The sequence below is a fragment of the Perognathus longimembris genome, chromosome 22, assembly GCF_023159225.1.
Source record: "Perognathus longimembris pacificus isolate PPM17 chromosome 22, ASM2315922v1, whole genome shotgun sequence".
In the NCBI taxonomy this organism is placed as follows: domain Eukaryota; kingdom Metazoa; phylum Chordata; class Mammalia; order Rodentia; family Heteromyidae; genus Perognathus; species Perognathus longimembris.
The window spans coordinates 184,307-203,787 of record NC_063182.1 but is presented as its reverse complement, the minus strand read 5'-3'; the positions used below and the strand labels follow the sequence as shown (position 1 = coordinate 203,787).

At 35.5% G+C, this 19,481-nt stretch overlaps 1 protein-coding gene across 2 annotated transcripts in view; it reads right to left on the bottom strand.

Moving 5' to 3' along the window:
- The window catches only part of Adamts19 (ADAM metallopeptidase with thrombospondin type 1 motif 19), a 155,821-nt gene that overhangs the window by 85,577 nt on the left and 50,763 nt on the right, over nucleotides 1-19,481 (bottom strand). For both annotated transcript variants that reach the window (XM_048331432.1, XM_048331431.1), the window contains one exon: nucleotides 7,076-7,181. In XM_048331432.1, coding sequence (XP_048187389.1) covers nucleotides 7,076-7,181 — 106 coding nt within the window. The remainder of the gene's footprint in view (nucleotides 1-7,075; nucleotides 7,182-19,481) is intronic.

The window sequence follows — 19,481 nt, the reverse complement described above, 5'->3', positions numbered from 1 at the left end:
AAAGAAAAAGGCATAATTTCATATGAACTTACAACTAAACATCTTTCCATTAACTTAGAGAAATTATAAAGTTGAAAAATTCAATGATATGGTGAAAATTGCTTGCCTTGACCCTGCCTGCACATTTGTTTATATATACCACAGAAATGTAAATAGAAACAATACAAACATGTATTTAAATAAAAGACCTACAGCAAGCTATACTTTTGTTTTCATGTTTAAAAGCTCCACACCTTGGGGCTGGGAATATGGCCTAGTGGTAAAGTGCTTACCTCCTATAAGATCCATACCTTTTCTATTGAGCTTCTTGTCCATTCTTTCTACCTATTTTCTAATTTTTTCTTATTATTTTATGTGCTTATATGTCAACTGCTTTTTTCATTAAATACATAATAATTTCACTTTCAATTCTGTGTATATGAAAATTTGTGCTACTTCATTTTTCCTAATAATCCATTTTTTTCCATAGCTATTTGCACTATGTTCCCTTGGCCAGACATCAGGTGTTAATAGAGGCAAGAGCCTGTTTGTTACTGTGTATTTGTTCTATTTAGCTGTTTGACTATATGTAACAATTTAGTTATTAGAATATCACAATAGGTCCTGATGTCCGGTGCAGCTTTTTTCTCCTTACTTTTCTCCAACTTTTCTTCCATTCTAACCTCCTTCAGAAGTCTTCAGAAGTAATTTGCCTATTTGAATTTACATCTAATATTTGAAATTAATTTTTATCTTCCATTTTAAAAGTCTTGGGGTATAAAATGCCTCTTTGTACAACCAGTCAATCTAGATAATCAATTGGATAAGCTAATCAGTTGTGATAAAAAGAATACTGTAATGAATTCTTTTAATTTAGTAAGTAAGTAGCTATGATGGACCTTCCCCTCTCTTCTTGAACCTCCCCTCCTTGCAAGTACCTATTTCCTAGTACTCATTTTGTTAGACTTTGGCTTAGTTCTTATAAAGAATTCTACTATAATCATTCTCAATAGATTCTATTATACTTCAGGAAATTCATTTGTAACAGCTTGAGTGCCACCCAGGGTGCTTACCTCTAGATTTATAGGTACTTCCTACTCCTTACTAACAAGAGAAACCATGCAAACTATGTTTCTCTGGGTCTGGCTTACTTCACTTAACATAATCCTCTCTAAGTCTTAAGAATGGTACAATAGCCTTGTCTGATGGATGAGTAGAATTTCATTACATATATATATACCACATTTTCTGGATCCATTCATCCATTGGGGGGCATCTAGGTTGATTCCTTATCTTGGCTAATGTAAATAATGCTGCAGTAAACATGGTTGTGATGGTGGCTTTAGTATATTCGTATTTGTGCTCTATTGGAGAAAAGTCCAGAAGTAGAATTGCTGAGTCATAGGATAGTTCTATGTTTATTTTTTTGGCAGACCCTCCATACTGTCTTCTGGAGAGTTTAAACAAGTTTACATTCCCACCAACAGTGAAGTAGAGTTTCATTTTGGCCTCATCCATACCAGTTTTTGTTACTGTTCGTTTTCTTTTTTCTTTCTTTTTTTTTTTTTGGCCAGTCGTGGGCCTTGAACTCAGGGCCTGAGCACTGTCCCTGGCTTCTTTTTGCTCAAGGCTAGCACTCTGCCACTTGAGCCACAGTGCCTCCTCTGGCCATTTTCTGTATATGTGGTGCTGGGGAATCGAACCCAGGGCCTCATGTATATGAGGCAGGCACTTTTGCCACTAGGCCATATCCCCAGCCCCACTGTTCATTTTCTTGATAATGCCCATTCTAATTGGGGTGCGGTAGAATCACTGTGTTGTTTTGATTTGCATTTTAATATTATAAAAATTGCTTGCATAATTTAATGTGACTTTATCAAAACCTTTTTTATTTTAGTGGACAAGCATATCAAGAAAGACTATGGTAATGTTCTTCCTTTATGAACAAAATAAATTTTTTTTATTGTTTTCAAAAATAAATCTCCGGGGGCTGGGGATATGGCCTAGAGGCAAGAGTGCCTCCCTCATATACATGAGGCCCTGGGTTCGATTCCCCAGCACCACATATACAGAAAATGGCCAGAAGTGGCGCTGTGGCTCAAGTGGCAGAGTGCTAGCCTTGAGCGGGAAGAAGCCAGGGACAGTGCTCAGTCCCTGAGTCCAAGGCCCAGGACTGGCAAAAAATAAATTAATTAAATAAATAAATAAATAAATAAATAAATAAATAAATCTCCACCCATGAGACAGAATATTAATAGTACAAATGAAAACAGCCTTAACATAGTAAAACAATACAGGATAGAACAAAACAATATTATGCTAAAGGCCAGAAGCTTTCTTAACTGTTACATACATATATTCAAGTTATTTGACTGTTACATAGAGTAAGAGGCTTATGGTGAAAAAAATTACTGACTTGTAACATGAAAATACAAGTAAGACTATTTACTTCAGCTAGAAACTTGCTGAAAGTCACTCTTTAGGATTTAAATTCATCTTTCAGCTACAGATTATTTTCACCAAAGGAAAATAGGAGAAGGAAATAAATAGTGATGAAGAATTTGAAACTACTTGATTTTTACACTGCCTGGGTCTCTCTGTCATACCTCTGTCTTACATTTCTGTTTCTATCTCACAAGCAATGTTTGTATTAATACTAATCCATGTCTTTCAAATGCATAACACATTCTTTATTTCTCCAAGCCCCCTTCATTTCTATGAGAAATATGTGTTTTCTAACTTTGTGCCCACTGGTTACATAAACATTATCAATGAAACAGGTTACTTCTAATTTTTATGCCCATTGTGAGAATGCTCAATTGTTTGAACGCCACTCTAATTTCTTTGCAGGTAAAATTATGACACTGGAAAATGTTGAAATATGTATTGTCTTAAGACAAAGAGGAAAATATTTAAGTTGTGGTTTAGATTCTGTTTTTTAAATTTTATCTTTACATAATTGTACATAGAGGAGTTGCCATTCAATCAAGTAGTATTTGAACACAATGAATCTTGATCAATGTCACCCTTTCATCACTGTCCCCCCATCTCCCAACTTAAATCCTTCCCTCAGTTTTCTTAATTTTATAATACATGTGCTGAATTTTGTGACTACATTTTCCTCCCACTTCCCTTTCCATTTGTATACCCCCACCAATGAATTTTATATGTGTATTTACAGCTACTCATTTCCTTTATTCTTTATCTGTATTTCTCAAATTTGTTTATATTTGTTATTTACTAGTTATGACAATATTGTGAATTCAGAATGACTTCTTCTTTGACCTATGTGCTTTTCAAAAGTATGCTTTTAAATTTCTAAATTTAGGTATTTCATTAACTTTTGTAGTTCTTTAGCCTAATTGCATTGTGAACCATATAGCTCATCTCTATTTCTATTTGATTAGGTTTGTAGAACTGTGGGCCACTGGCTTGTAGCTTTAAGAGGCGGTCCTAGCAGGCCCGCCACTTCTCCAGCCCTGGGGCCACGTGGCTGTTAGCCCCGCCTGCCTTCTCGGGCCTGGATCTCCGGTTCTGGAAAGGCGGCTCTAACCAGCCCTGCCTCGCGCGTGGACCGTGTTTGTGCCAAGATTAGCATGGGTGATGAACCCAGAGGCGGTCCTGGGGGCCATGACAACTGCCCTTAGGGGAAGTCCCATGACATCACTCTTGGAGGACAGCCTAACCAGCCTATCACAATGCTTAGCTAGCCACTCCGTATCCCTCCCCCTTCCTGGCATCATTCAGCCTATAAATGTGATTGTCCTTTCTTAATAAACTGGATGTTTGCTTGACTTCTCCTCCAATCGCCGGTGTGTCCTGTGTCCTGCCTTAAATGTAAGGGGGGCTCGGGGTGGGCGTTTTCGCGGCTCTCTACCTCGTCTCAGTTCTACCCCCCTGGGATACGCTCAGAGCTACTCCTGCCGGCAGGAGAAGCTCCCGGAGCCGAGTGTCCCCAACATAGAACAAAATAAAAGAACCTGAAATCCTCATTTGTGCTGTGCATTATGACTTAGAGTGGATAATAGTTATTGGCTATGTGTGTATCCAAGGAATCTGCTGCTCAAATATATTCTCTTCCGTAGAGGTCACTCTATTTACTTGATTTACCAGTTGCAGAGAGATGTGTTACAACTAACAACTTTAATTCTACTTATGTGTTTTTCCCTGTAGTTTTCACATATACATTGAAGCTATATTGTTAAGTCCTGAAAGAACATTTTGGGGGGGATTCTTTTTATACCATATGCTAGATAAGGATGTACATTGTCAGGCAAAGGGCTCTAAAACTGTGGCCCACATATACCAAGGTTCATTAAGACCCAAGTTCATTCACTTCTGAGTGAAAATTTCCTGTTCTCTTTTATCTCAATATTTTCCTTTTATTGTTAATAAGTATAAATTCTTCCTTCTAGCTCCTCTTGATTTTATATAGTATTTTAAACTGGATATGAGATGTTTTAAATTCAATGTCTTTTTCATTTCTATTTAATCCAAAACCCTAGTGAAACATTTTTAATGAAAAAATAATTCCAACTTACGATTCCATAATAACAATATGTTCAGGCAGAAAATTTTATTTACATTTTCCTAGAGCAAAGGTAGTGTGTGCGGATATAGGCATTTGCTTCACATATTGCAAGTTATAACAAAGACCTGTGAGTCTGCACCACTGTTAGGAAGGAAGCAGACATAAGGGGACAGGATGTAGAATATCCATAATCTAGACGACCAATGCAAGGTGGAGACAGGGAGATGAGATATGAAGCTGATGGAAGGTCTTCCGCAAATTAGTGAAGCGATTTTCTATATTCTAGAGCAATCTCCCTCTCAGAAGCTGGAGACAGACTGCAAGGCTGAAAATATAGATTATTCAAGAAACTGCTGTAATAATGCAGGTAAGAAGATGGAGTGAATTAGTAAAGGATGGAAGGAGAATGAGTGAGAAGCAATCAGATTCTGGGTATGTTAGTAAGGCAGAGTTAACAACTGATAGGGTTAACATGGATTATGAGTTCATTCTGTTACTGTGTTCAAGAATTCCATGGTTTCTCATGATTTAACTGAAGAGGTAGGCTATTTACTGAAAAAAAAATTCTCAGGAAGTAACACATTTAGAGGAAAGTACAATCATTCCCACATGTCTAAATTGGAAGAAAGTCCCTCGTTATGTGAGCTTTGACATACTTCAAAATGTAGAATATGAGTACTTAGTAAAATTTTACCTGATTATTTATTTAAAATCCCAGCAAATATAAAAACATCCCAAATTATTTGAATATATATGTAACATCTATTTTCTATGCAAATTTCACTACAATGCATAAGAATAATTAATAACTGCTATGAGCATTAAATTATTTCTTATTTAATATATATTAGCTGAGTAAAGAATACATCAAGCACTCTCCTATGAGAGTCCTATGAGAAGTAAAAATAAACATATGCAAGCAAGTGGTACCTTTAAGGTATTCTATAGGGACCAATCTATACCAAATTTTTCCTTTAGGAAGTAGATGCTGATCTGACATGACATGTGAACAGGACACAATTATTCAAAGATGGAAACCAAGACTGTTCTAGGCAAAGACAGCACTGTAGAAATATGTGGTACATGGTTAACACTGTAAGAACTGTAAAATGACTGCAGTGCCAAGCATAGGAAGGAACATGGGGTCTGACTGAAGAAGACAATACAGAGCCAGCCCAGAAGTCAGGTAAGTAGAGCTAAGTTAGCTAGCAGAACTCTTCCGAATGTCTGGCATAGCGCTTTAATTAATAGCATGAGTTTTGGATTTGTATAGACTTGGCTTCGAAAATCCACTCAACCTCTTATTAGCTATGTGAGGCTTGGCAATCATCATCTCCAAATAAAGTTAATATATTTCCCTCCTTTAGGGGTAGCAGAAGGCTTTGGCCCCAATGTGCTAAGCCCATGTAAAGGTTTGCAAGTCAGAGCCAAACTGCCAAATATAATAAGGTCAGAAAATGGTCACAGAATTAGGCTATTAACAAATATTCTTAAAATTATTATTTCCCCACATAATTATATATTTTAAAACATATAAGGCCTGGGTTATCTGTAGGTAAAGAATTTAATTAGGTGCGCCACCCTCCAGTGCCACCCAGGCCTCGGCAACCAGGCCAGCTGACCACAGCAATGAAAGCTGTCTCTACTACGAAACTGCCTACCAGATCATCAGGAGTCAAAGAGTTCTTCAAACAAACTGGAGAACCTATTTGTTGTTTTTGTTGTTGTTCTTTTTTTTTTTTTTTGATGTTCTGCTCAGTCTTAGATACACAGATATTAGATATACAGTAATTAGCAGGCCTCTTTCTTAAGTTGTGGAAAAACTTGGAAAAAAATATGTTAAGCCAAGTAAGCCATAACCAAAGAAACATAAGTTGCCTGTTCTCCCTCATTTTTGGTAAGTAGAATGTGCCTATGAATCCACAAGTAAACAGAATAGATGGTTGAAAAAAATACACGGTGACATGATAGATTATACAGGTCTCTAGGCAGTCACACATAGTGATACCAAGGAAGGATATTCCTGGGAGAGGATCGCAAAGGTTCAATAGTATGTGCATTTGATCACATAAAATAACATTTATTGAAATGGTCTCCAGGAAATGGAAACAAGGTATTTTTTTTCGTTGTGGCCACTTGTTTTCTTTTCCTTTTGTCTTGTTTGTTCCTTTATCTGTCTTTGGGAGGGCAAAGGGGAGCACAGAAATGGTGGGAGAAAAGGTGAACAATTGCAGCAGTGATACTCACTAGACAGTATGTTGGGTGAGGACAGAAAAAAAAACAACAGAGAGAGCAAGGGAAGGGGTGACATTTTTTTTCAGTGTACTCTTTACCCATCTTATGTAACTGTAACCCCTCTCTACATCACCTTTACTACAAAAATACATAAATTTAAAAGAAAAAGGATTTTATTCACTGTTAGGAATGATTAGAACTTTGAGAAGACATTTTCAAATGAGATAGTTTTTACTTCTTGTTTGCCTAAAATTCAAAGATATACAAGAAATTCAGTAATTCAAATTAAGACGTTATACTGTATGTAAGATAGTGATGACTATTACTTACTTGTGACCCATCTCATGAGCAATTGTAAATGCAAGATTCAGGCCATTGTCTTCAGCAATAATACATTTCCGCTTTTCACTACATATTCCATTCAAGTAAGCTATACCTAAAAAACACCAATATTAATTACTATAGGTCTAGAATGATGGAAATGAATGATACTTATACAAGGTATTAATAGTAGGAATGGCAGTTTAGGTGTTTCCATTCTAATGTATCAATATTAAACTGTAAAATCTAGACTATATAAATATAATTTTAGGAGAAATATAAATAAATCAATATGCTAGTAATATAATTTTTAATTTCATAGTTCAAGTAAAATTGCTTTAGGTGTCATCTAAATCACAAAAGGTATAGTAGAACAATACAGCATAATGTAACTTTTCATTATTATGTAAGTTAAACAAGTCATCATACCTTAGAAAAATGTAAGTTATTAGTATTTAAATATTACAATAAATATATCCAAATATTGATATTTAAAGTTAAATGCTAAACAGTAAATAAATATAATATGTTTCCATTCTTGGTAACTTAACTTCAGAGTCACCAAAAATTAAAATAAAGTAGCTTAGAATGTGGCGTAGTAGTAGAATGCTTGCCCAGCATGCATGAAGCCCTGTATTTGATTCCTCAGCACCACATTAACAGAAAAAGCGAGAAGTGGTGCTGTGGCCCAAGTGGTAGAGTGCTAGCCTTGAGCAAAAGGAAGTCAGGGACAGTGCTCAGGCCCAGGACTGGAAAAAAAAAGTAATTAAAAAAATTGACCTTGTAAGTTGTATTTGGAGTTAATAAAATTATGATTTGTTTTCAATATAGTAGTTTGACTAATAGCATAATGGAACTAGCTATCATATTTGGATACTTGAGAAGATTTGCTTTGAGAGTGACTTAGTCAGTGAGTTATTTTGCTAGTAGATATGTTATATCTATAGAAATAGATCCATGTATAATATAATAAGATATCCTTTAAGATAAAAATTCCTTGGAAAGCATTTTACCTTGGATTATTTAAATAATTATAATGAATTAAGTTATGATTTATAAATTTTTATTAGAAAAATATATCCTATGTTAACAAGGAATTGAAATTTCTTTGAGAATTTGAAAATACAAGAATTAATTAGCATCTTGATGATGGATGTTTGGTTCAATTGTCACACAGGATTTCTGTACATTTTGTCACAATTAAAATTGTACATCACCATATTCAACTTTAACCCTCAGCTGATATTATATATTGTACACCTGATTGTCATACAAATTAGCAATACCATGTCCAGGTACTTCAGTAAACTTTTTGTATTTCTTAAAATATGATCTTTTCTTCACATAAAATTTATTATTTTCCAGGAATTATTAAATTTCTACATACTGTTACTCTCATACACTGTAGTATTTCCAACCTAATTTTGAAATATATGGTGGTACTGGGCTTCTATTTCCTTCTAACTTTAAAATTAATAACTACAGATTTATAGGTGAATATGATATTTCTGTACAACTAACGGCAGTTCGTTTTTGGTGTTCTTTATGTGTAAGTGAAAAAGGAGGTGATTTCATCTGGTGCATATATCAAAGATGGACATTGTTCACCTGAAAATAATTAAAAGGCTGAAGTAATAACAGAGGAAACATGAGAGTAACTGACTAAGTACTAGGGAAATTCTAAACATAAGTCAGAAAGCAATACTGAGGAAGGAGAACACGTGTTTGGAATAGGGTTGATCTCAGTTGAGTGATAGCTAACCTAATGACTAAAACAAGAGTAATCATTGGGTTTAATTTGGGTCGATAAAAATTTTGTGAGTCAGGTAAGAAAAAAATCAAAATAAGGTTATGGATGAAAGGGATCAAATGGAATTCAGGGCTCACTGGAAAAGAAGAAGAAAAACAGGGGGCACTTTACACTTTGGATAACAGATTACAATAGACAAGAGAATGGAATCATAAAGGATGAAAAAAGCTTTTCTTTTATTAAAAAATAGTGCTTGTCGGGGCTGGGGATATAGCCTAGTGGCAAGAGTGCCTGCCTCGGATACACGAGGCCCTAGGTTCGATTCCCCAGCACCACATATACAGAAAACGGCCAGAAGCGGCGCTGTGGCTCAAGTGGCAGAGTGCTAGCCTTGAGCGGGAAGAAGCCAGGGACAGTGCTCAGGCCCTGAGTCCAAGGCCCAGGACTGGCCAAAAAAAAAAAAAAAAAAAAAAATAGTGCTTGTCAATGTTATCAGAGTAAAATTCATAGAAATTTCATGACTCAATTAGTATTGCCATGAGAGTAAAGAAGGGTACAGGCAGAGACCACCTAGTTTGAAGTTAAAGAATTAAGTAGTATTGGTAAAGAATAAACTACATGCAATCAAAATGAATTTAGAAAACTCGGAAAGGTTGCCAACATCCAAAGGAAGTGTACGGAAAGTTAGGTTGATCTAACATAATAGTGAGTTGGAAAAGCTCAAGAGCTGCAGCCTCAAATGAAGAGTTGAAGAGCTTGTGGTTTAAAAGTAGGGAGTGATATAGAATATAGCACAGCATTACCGAATTTGTCTTGTTCCAGCCCTGTAATACAGATGAGAGAAAAAAATGGACAATGGCCTCTGAAGGGCATAAGATTATAGAAAAGTACAATTGTGCAGAAAATCAATGACTATTGTGTAGTTAGGAAAAAGTATGGCAAAAGTATGTAATATAGACATTAATTATATAAATCATAAATGCATATGAAATCATATAAAATGCTCAGAAGCAGAAACTACCTATTTCCAAGCATGTATTTAAAAAATCTTACCACTACACACTCATAGAAGAACAACATAGATAAATATATGGTGGTATTCAAATAGCAATTGTATTATGTGGTAATTTTATTGTATGGTAAGACTATGAGTGAATACCCTTCTTTTAGTATTTTCCAAACTCAGATATTTAGAATAGCATTATAATGAGAAAATTAAAGAGAAGCATGGTGATCATATCTATGAACTTTGGCCAGTAATTAGTAAAACCTCTTATGGACAAGGGTGTGGTTTAAAACCAAAGATGATTTTCTATTCTTATTTTTCTTTTACTTAAGTGCAAAGTCAGAATTTTCGACTAACACTGATAAAATTTAATTTCTTTGTTGCTATATTTGGCAAGTCAAGGAATTTTTCTTTGATTTAAAAATTATAGAAAATAATTGTAAGCATGACTAATTTAGGTGAATTGCATTATTCTGTTTAATTGACCACAGTTTTCTGTTCCTCTAAAGAATCCGCATGTTTCTTATTATAAGGGGAAAGGATTAGGAAGGGAAAGTATTTAATACAGCTGTTATTAAAGATAGATGTAATACAGATGCATTTCAAAGCTCTCTTATTGTAAAGAATTTCTGAAATGTACAACAAACAGTCTTACAATTTCTCATCTAAATTGAAGCAAGCCATGCACCAGGAATCAACAGGCTCAATCTCAAAACAGAATATACCATCCTACATCATGATTATGATATACTTCAAGTCATCAGAGACTTCAGAAACCCCACAGGATGTATATTACATCAAAGCACTATTAGAAATACCAGAGTTCATATCTAATTACATCTATGTATGCTAACAGAAATAAGTCTGACTCAAGAATCGTTGCTTTTATGACTAGTTAGACTGACTTAGTTCAGTATTCTGCTCTCCTGATAGAAAATTCTGCTGCGGTTGTAGACAAGTATATTTACCTTTGAGTTTTAGGATTACCTGGCACTTGATAGAGCAAAAATTGTAGTATGTTCTATACAGTGTAATTGCAATAACGTTTAGCATCCCTGGAGGAATATGAGCCGTATCTAAGCAAATTTTTGAAACTGATCACACATTTTAGAGCATCTGGTTTCACAGAGGAAGAATAAAAAAAGAGGTACAAGAAAGAAAATACAAAAGCTTATTGAGAGTAAACCTTGTTGGTATCATTAAGAGGGAGGCTACAGATTGAAAGGCAATGGAAGGTGGTGATGGTAGAGTTTTCCTGCACAAGCAAATGGGCATCAAGAAAGGAAAGGAAAACCTCATGAGAATAAGTATTTCTCATAGGGGCAATGACTTTCTATGCATTCTATCTGTGAAGCAACATTCTGTTTAGCACACCATCAACAGGGGTATTCTAAAGGACATACACAGGCAAACTAATCAAATGTACAAGCTTTGAATGAAAATGTAAATTTGAATATTAAAAGTGTATTTCTTCTAGTAATTATAAAAATAGTTTGAAATGAAACAATAATCATACCCTAATAAAATGATCAGAGTCATTATGGGATTATACTCAGGTGGGCATTGAACATAATTTACAAATAGTACATTTACTAGATGGTTTACTACTTGCTTGTGTAATAGAATAAGATGATAATCTAAGAATATAATACTATTAATACCCAAGTTGTAAGCTTGAATAAAGCTATACCTATAAATTTAAAAATAGTCTTCTGGGATCCTGCATTGTGTGGCATGGAGTGAAATAACAGTAGGATGATTGCAGTCCAGGCTGATGTGGGAAAATAATGCAAGATCCTATATAAAAAATGATGGAAGCAAAAAAGGCTATGGACTGTGTGGCTCAAATAGAGCACCTGCCTAGCAAAGGCAATATGCTGAAAGAGAGAGAGAGAGAGAGAGAGAGAGAGAGAGAGAGAGAGAGAGAGTGAGAGAAAGACAGAGACAGAGAGACAGAGAGAGAGAGAAAGAGAGAGAGAGAGAGAAAGAGAAACTACCGACCCTCTTTGATGAAAATAGAAACAAAATGTCTCAATAAAATTAAAATACTGGCCAACAGAAGGCAAGAAGTAACAAAAAAAAAACCCATACATTACAATCAAATGGGATTTACTCCAAGAATATAAACCTATTCAATATACATAAATCAATAAATGTAACATAACACATGAACACATCAACCTATTAACACGAGTTAAAAAACAACAACAACAATTACATCTTAATAAATGGAGAAAAGGCCACAACCCAACATCCTCTTATGATAAAAGCTATGGAGATGCTAGGAATACCCAGAAGATATTTCTCAACATAATAAAGACTGTTTATTACAAACCCACAGCCAATATCATACTTAATTATGAACATATAAAACTACACTAAAATCAGGAAAAAGACAAGAATGTCCACTTTCTCCACTCCTCTTCAATATGGTACTGAAATTCCTTGCAAGACCCATATGGAAAGAGAAAGACACAAAGGGGATCCAAATAAGGAAGGAAGAAATTAAACTCTTCATTTGCACGTGACATAATCCTATATTTAAAGGAGTCTATAGTCTCTTCCCAAAGTAACTAGACCTGAGTAAAAATCCTGACAAAGTGGTAGGGTATAAAATCAATCCCCCCAAATCAGTACCTTTCTTGTATGCCAATAATGAGAAGATCAAACTTGAAATCAGAAAAGAAATTTATTTACAATAAACTAAAACCAAAAAAAATCCTTTCTAGGAATTAACCAAAGCAAGGATCTGAAGGTTCTCTAAGATGAAAACTATTAAAATTTGAAGAAAAAAATCAAAGGGAAAAAATAAAAAAATCAAAGCATTAGAAAGACCTTCCATGCACCTGGATTGGCAGAACTAATGCTATGAAAATGGCAATATATCATACTTCACTGATATACAGAAAGCAATCAAAAAATTCATATGGAATCATAAAAGGCCCTGAATTGCAAAAGCAAAAACTCCTGAGTAGAAAAAGTAATGCTGGAGGTATAATAATATGAAACTTCAAATTCTACTACAGGGCTATAGTAATAAAAACAGCTTGATACCAGCACAGATCCAGGTATGAACACCAATGGCACAAAATAGAAGACACAGAAATACATCCAAAACCTGCAACCTTCTAATAGCCTATTAAGGAGCCACAAACACAGGCTAGAAGAAAGTCAGCCTCTTTAACAAATGGAGCCGGAGAAACTGTGTACTCACATACAGAAAACTGAAACTGAATGTCTTATTTATCACCTTTGAACAATTCAAAATGGATCAAAGATACCAATGTAAGACCTGAAACCATGAAACTATTGGGAGGAGCAGAAGAAACATTAGGACTCCTTGGTACAGGCAGGAATTTTTGCAAAAACATTTCAAAGCACAGAAAATCAAAGACAGAATTGATAAAAGAGATTGCATCTAACGAAAGTTTCTGTATGGTAGAGGATGCAGGTAACAAGCCAGAAAGACAGCCTATAGATTGGGTGATTTTTATCAGTTATACATAAAAAATGGACTAATATCCTAAATACATAAAAAGCTTAAAAATTAACTCTCAAAGAATGGACATCCTAGTTAATAAATGGGTTAAAGAGCTAAATAGAGACTATTCAGAAGAAAAAAATAAAAATAGGCAACACACATATGCAGGAACACACAACATCTCTAGCCACAAAGGAAAAGCAAGTAAACAAACAAACAAAAAAAAAAACACCGAGATTCCACCTCATCTCAATTAAAATAGTCTCATAAAAATATAAGCAATAGCATATTCTTTGAGGGATATGGGCATAAGGGAACCCTAAAAATACACTGCTGGTGGAAATATAAATTAATTCAACCACTCTGGAAAACAGCATGGAGGTTCCTTAAAAACGAAACGCTTATGAACCAGCAATCCCACTTTGGGACACTTATTCAAAAAAGTTACAAACTGGAGGCTGGGAATGTGGCCTGGTGGTAGGGAGATGACATTGATCAAGATGCATTGTATTCATAACCTGCTCTAGTAAATGACAACTCCTTTGTACAATTACTTAAAATAACTTTAAAAATGAAATATAAAACTACTCTATGATCTAGCAATAGCACTCGAGCATAAATACAAAATATTATAGATTAGTATATAGTAAAGCCTTCTGTGTTCATTGTTGCAGTATTTACCATAGCCATGGTATGGAAATAGCCCAAATACCCGTCAATGGACAATTGGATCAATAAAATACGGTATATATGCACAATGGAATTTTAGTCATCCACAATATTACATCATTTATAATGTAATGGGTGGACCTGGAAAAAAATTATGTTAAGTGAAGTCAGCCCCAGAGAGACAAAGTATACACAATTTCATATGTAGAAGCTACAACTAATTTACAAATGTGCAAGTAAATACATATCAGATTGTGTCCAAGTGTACACAAATGTTTTGACTCATGTATGGTATTTTGTAATTCCTTAGAATAATGAGCACACAGTCCACCAAAATGAAATATAGGAAACTGACACTTGAAAGGTGTCAGGAAGTCAAGTGGAGGGGATTACACAAATGAGGAGAGGAAGAGTGGGAAGATGTAATTGTAATATTCAATGCGTATCCTATTAAATTAATAGGGAGTAATGGTATAAAAGGACAAAAGGGGTGACATTATGCTAACTTGTATGCTAACTAATTTGTACAACTACTTGAAAATAATAATGTAATTTTAAAAAGGAAAAGGGAAAAATGATTCTATTCATTGTAATAATAATGTTGTATATTAGGACTCTAAATTCCTTTCTCCAATATGTTAACTATTTTGTGCCCTTTGGCCTACACAACCCATTTCCTCTTTAAACCTCATAGCAACCACTTTTTCATTTTGTTTCTTTATACTGTAGCTCTTTTAAAAATATATTCTATCTATAAGCAAGATCATGCAATATTTTTCTTTCTGTGATTGTTTTTGTTTTTTAACTAATGTTCTGTGGGTCCATTCATGTGTGTCCATGAACCTTTTTTGTGCAAACCCAGTACACTACTACTTGAGTCACACATCCACTTTCAGATTTTTTGGTAGTTAATTGGAGATAGGAGCTTAACAGACTTTTCCACCTGGCTGGCTTTGAATCATGCTCCTCAGATAGCAAACTCCTAAGTAGCTAGAATTACAGATATGAGCCAGAGGTGCCCTGTGGACTTATCATTTCTGAAAGAAGGTACTTTGACTGCCATGGAATCCAGACAGAACTGGAAAACCCAGAGGACATTTGGGTGTTGTGAATGAAGCTCAGCACTGTCTACAGCAGTGGAATGTCAGAATGGTTGGGAAAATGAAAACGTGTTACAAGATGTCACAGGTCTCTTAGCAAGCCAACTCTTATCTGCACTCCACTCTTTTTTTTTCTTTGATTTTGGGACTTGGACTCAGTTTCTGATGCTTTTACTCACTGGCTGATGCTCTAACACAAGGGGCTTGCCACAAATTCTTCATCAGTGCTCTTGACAGTTAATTGCAGCAATGTGTTCTATTGACCTGCAGTAAAGGTCTATCAATGCAACATGCAAAGATCAAGATCAAACTCCAGGGCAATGAAAGAATCTGGCAGCTCCTCAATAATCCATCCCACAAGGACTAGATGAGAATTTAGGGAAAATGAAGTAAGCATTTAGCTTTTAAGCCAAGCTCAGAGAGACAAACAGCCATTATTTTCTCTCATATTTGGAAACTAGATCTAAAATACACCAGGATACATAAATTATACAGGACGCTAGGCCTTCATACATGAAACCAAAGGGAGCAATGCTCATCAGCTTCAGATCATATAAAATAGTATTTAGTGAAATGCAACTCAGGAAATTGACATGAGAGATTTTCTTTCTTTGTTGTTCTTTTCTTTTCATCTTGTTTATTTATCTGACTTTGGAAGGGGAGAGGGGGCACAGAAATGGAGGGACAAAGAGTGAAGAAACACAGCAGTGGTACTCACTAGACACTATGTTGAAAGTGAACAATAAATAACTTGTGGGCAGGGATGAGAGTAAATAACTTGGGGAGAGCAAGAGAAGGGGTGAAACTGTCTAAAAAAAGGACCCATTATGCTTATGCTGCATATGACTATGTTGGGTCTTCTAATCCATGAACATAATTAATTTTCCATTCATTGAGAGGTTATTTTATGGTTTTAGTGTTTTATAGAGCTACCACACAAACATATACATAGACATTTCATTTTGTAGTTATAAATATATATATGTATATACACACATATATCTGCATAGGCAAAACAAATACTTAAATTTGGGCTTCTAGTAGTTCAATTATAGTAAAGTCTATTACAGTGGATTCTTGTGTGTTCCCTTGACCCTGATAAACACATGATTATTTTTATTACAAATTTCATATTCTATATAAACAATCATATTTTCTGTAAGCAAGAGCCTTTTTTGGTTTCATACTATTTTCTTTTCTTTTTCTTGTCTCATTGCAAGCCTAAACTTTTACACGATGTATAGAATAGAATAGACAATTTTTCATTATTCCAGTATGAGCGAGAAAACACCTTTACTTGCAATTAAATATGTAACTTCCTTTTGAAAATCTTGTGTTTTTTGGTAACACTCTGTTAGGCTGACACATTTCTGATAATGAATAGAACACTGTCACATGTTTACAGTTTTATCTACAATCCTATGAAGTAGTTATACTCCCAACCATTTTTTTATTGTTTGATTTCATTTTACTTATTTCTTGTATTCTTATTTTCTGTATTTCTACTTCATATGAATGTGGCCTTGCCTGGTTTCTCCTTTCTGATCAGATTCTTTATATTCAAAATTAGAATATTAATTTCATGCTACTACAGTCTGGCTCTTGTTTGTGCCACAACATGACATGGTGCTACTAGAAGGAGTATCATGAGGGAGAGCCATGTGGGTTTCCTTGAGGTCAATGGATGGGTCACCTTACTAGCAAATGAATCTTACTGGTATTTCAAAGCAAGAATCGTACACAGGCCCAGATTGACTCCATTATCTTCGTTGCAAATCAGAGACTTGGTGCATTTCCTCTATTCTGTACTGACATAATCTATTTCACAGCTTCAAGAACCAATATTTATTTACCCTGTCATTTCTGAGCTACAGGCTATTTTACATCACAGTACTTGTAAGAATCACCAATGAGACAAAGGGTGAAAAATAGCTAAGGTAGAAAAATTGTGAAACAATGGTTTATAAAAAGTTCTTTATAGGGCTGGGAATATGGCCTAGTGGCAAGAGTGCTTGCCTCCTACACATGAAGCTCTCGGTTCCATTCCCCAGCACCACATATATGGAAAACGGCCAGAAGGGGCGCTGTGGCTCAGGTGGCAGAGTGCTAGCCTTGAGCGGGAAGGAGCCAGGGACAGTGCTCAGGCCCTGAGTCCAAGGCCCAGGACTGGCAAAAAAAAAAAAAAAAAATTCTTTATAAAAAGATGCTTATATGTAGTTCTTTCACAACTCTCTTTAAAATGTTTTGATATTCTATTATCCCATTAGAAATAAGTAGAAACCTCTTTGAATTTCTCCCTTCAACTTTTATTCCTTAATAAACATTTTGTTCTTTTTACTCTGTCTTCATAAAGGGTCACATGTATGTTTACCTCAAGGCTGGTTTTATTGTCTTCCAGTGTATATGACCTCAATGTAGAGTAACATATCTATTCTCTAGTCTGTGTTGCTTCATAACAAATGGTCACAATTACAGTATACTTTATTACACACAGTTCTCTAAGTAATAAATCTGAGTCAGTTTGATTTCTGCTATGGTTTCACAAAGCAAAAACCAGGGTGTTGTTCAAGTTAGATTCTTATCTAAAGGCTGTGTGGCTATTGGAATCAGCTTCCAAACTCATTAGGTTTGGTTTTTTGGGGTAGGGAGGGGGGGTTGTGTGTGTGTGTGTGTGTGTGTGTGTGTGTGTGTGTGTGTGTGTGCATAATTCAGTTACTGTCTGTTTATTACAAAACATGCTTGGTTAGATCTCCATATCCAAAGGTTAAGTCAGAGACTTTAATTAAGTCTGCAAAATATCTTCAACAAAGTACATAGTGGTTAGATGAATAAAAAAAGGGTATTTTCTGGGAATGGCCACCTGCAGATTCTGTCCACCATAGTGAACGTACTCCATTTGTATTTCTGAGGACATCTGAATTAAACACTGGGAAGTATAACGACACATCTCATGTAAGTGGGAAGTCCTCTGGTGATGTCAAAAGCCCTCGTTTATGTAAAATAATACCCATGAAAGTAGTATACATGCTTGCAGTGTTTGATAATCTTTTCTATTCTAGTATGTACTTGTCTCCCAGAGTGAATAAGGAAGAGATATATTGTCATCCAGGAAGCTATTGCAGAAATTCACCTTGGATTTGGAATATTGTAAATACAGAACAAGTGATGTGAAATCCCTCTATACTTATGTTACTACTTAACTTAGAAATTAAGACATATATGTCAGATTTATATACAACAAAAGATTAGAAATTTAAAATGTTGAATACTTAAAAGTACAATTTTCAGTAGCTACAATATAGCTTGAACAAAAAAGGTATTAGAAGAATGGTCACAACAAGGTCCTAAAGTATTTTTACTCTCTGAACTGCTTTGAGCTTTAGTGTTACAAAGCAAGAGAAAAGGCCATACTATTGCTTAGTGAACATGAAGCTACTTTAAACAATTGGCTTAGCCTCCTTTTTTAACTCAATAAAAATTATTATTTCTGCTGAAATCTGGCTTAGGAGTGTGTTGGTAGTTGGAAAGGGCAACATCTGGAGATTCTCACATGTAAAGTAGTAACAGAAAGTGAGTCTTTAAGATGTTTTAGTGTCTGGCTGTTTCTTTGGCAGTTGCTTCCTTGGTGGTCCGTTTGTGTGTTTGATGATTAGCAAGTAGAAGAATTCATCTGAATAAAGAATAAACTGCAACATTCAGTACCCTCAAAGGCAGGAAGGGAACATTCTTTAGGAATATTGGAGCTAAGTCTTGTGTGTGTGTGTGTGTGTGTGTGTGTGTGTGTGTGTGTGTGTGTGTGTGTGTGTTTTGGCCAGTCCTGGGCCTTGGACTCAGGGCCTGAGCACTGTCCCTGGCTTCTTTTGGCTCAAGGCTAGCACTCTGCCACTTGAGCCACAGCGCCACTTCTGGCCATTTTCTACCTATGTGGTGCTGGGGACTTGAACCCAGGGCTTCATGTATAAAAAGGCGAGCACTCTTGCCACTAGGCCATATTCCCAGCCCCTGGAACTAAGTCTTAACAATAAAATTCAGTGGGTGTTGGAGCATCATGGTGCTGCAAATCAACCTCACTCATAGACAAAGAAAAAATATTCACAGCTCAAATTGATCAGTCAAAACATCTGATCTGCATTTTTTTTATATTTGGGCTATAACTATGGGTAAATTGATGAGATTGATTAGATATTGTTATGGTTTTCTATTAGTTTTTTCTTGCTGTTATTTATAAATTGGACCAGACGTTGCTGGCTAAAGTCAAGGTACCTGCAGGGTTCTCTGTGCTCCTTTCTCATGTCTCAGAGGAAGCGGAATGCCTTTGCGTATTCACGCAGAGGGCAATCTCCAATCAGATGTCTTTGCTTGAGGCCCTGGCTTCCTTCTTCAAAACCTGCAGCAGCCAGTTGAAGCCC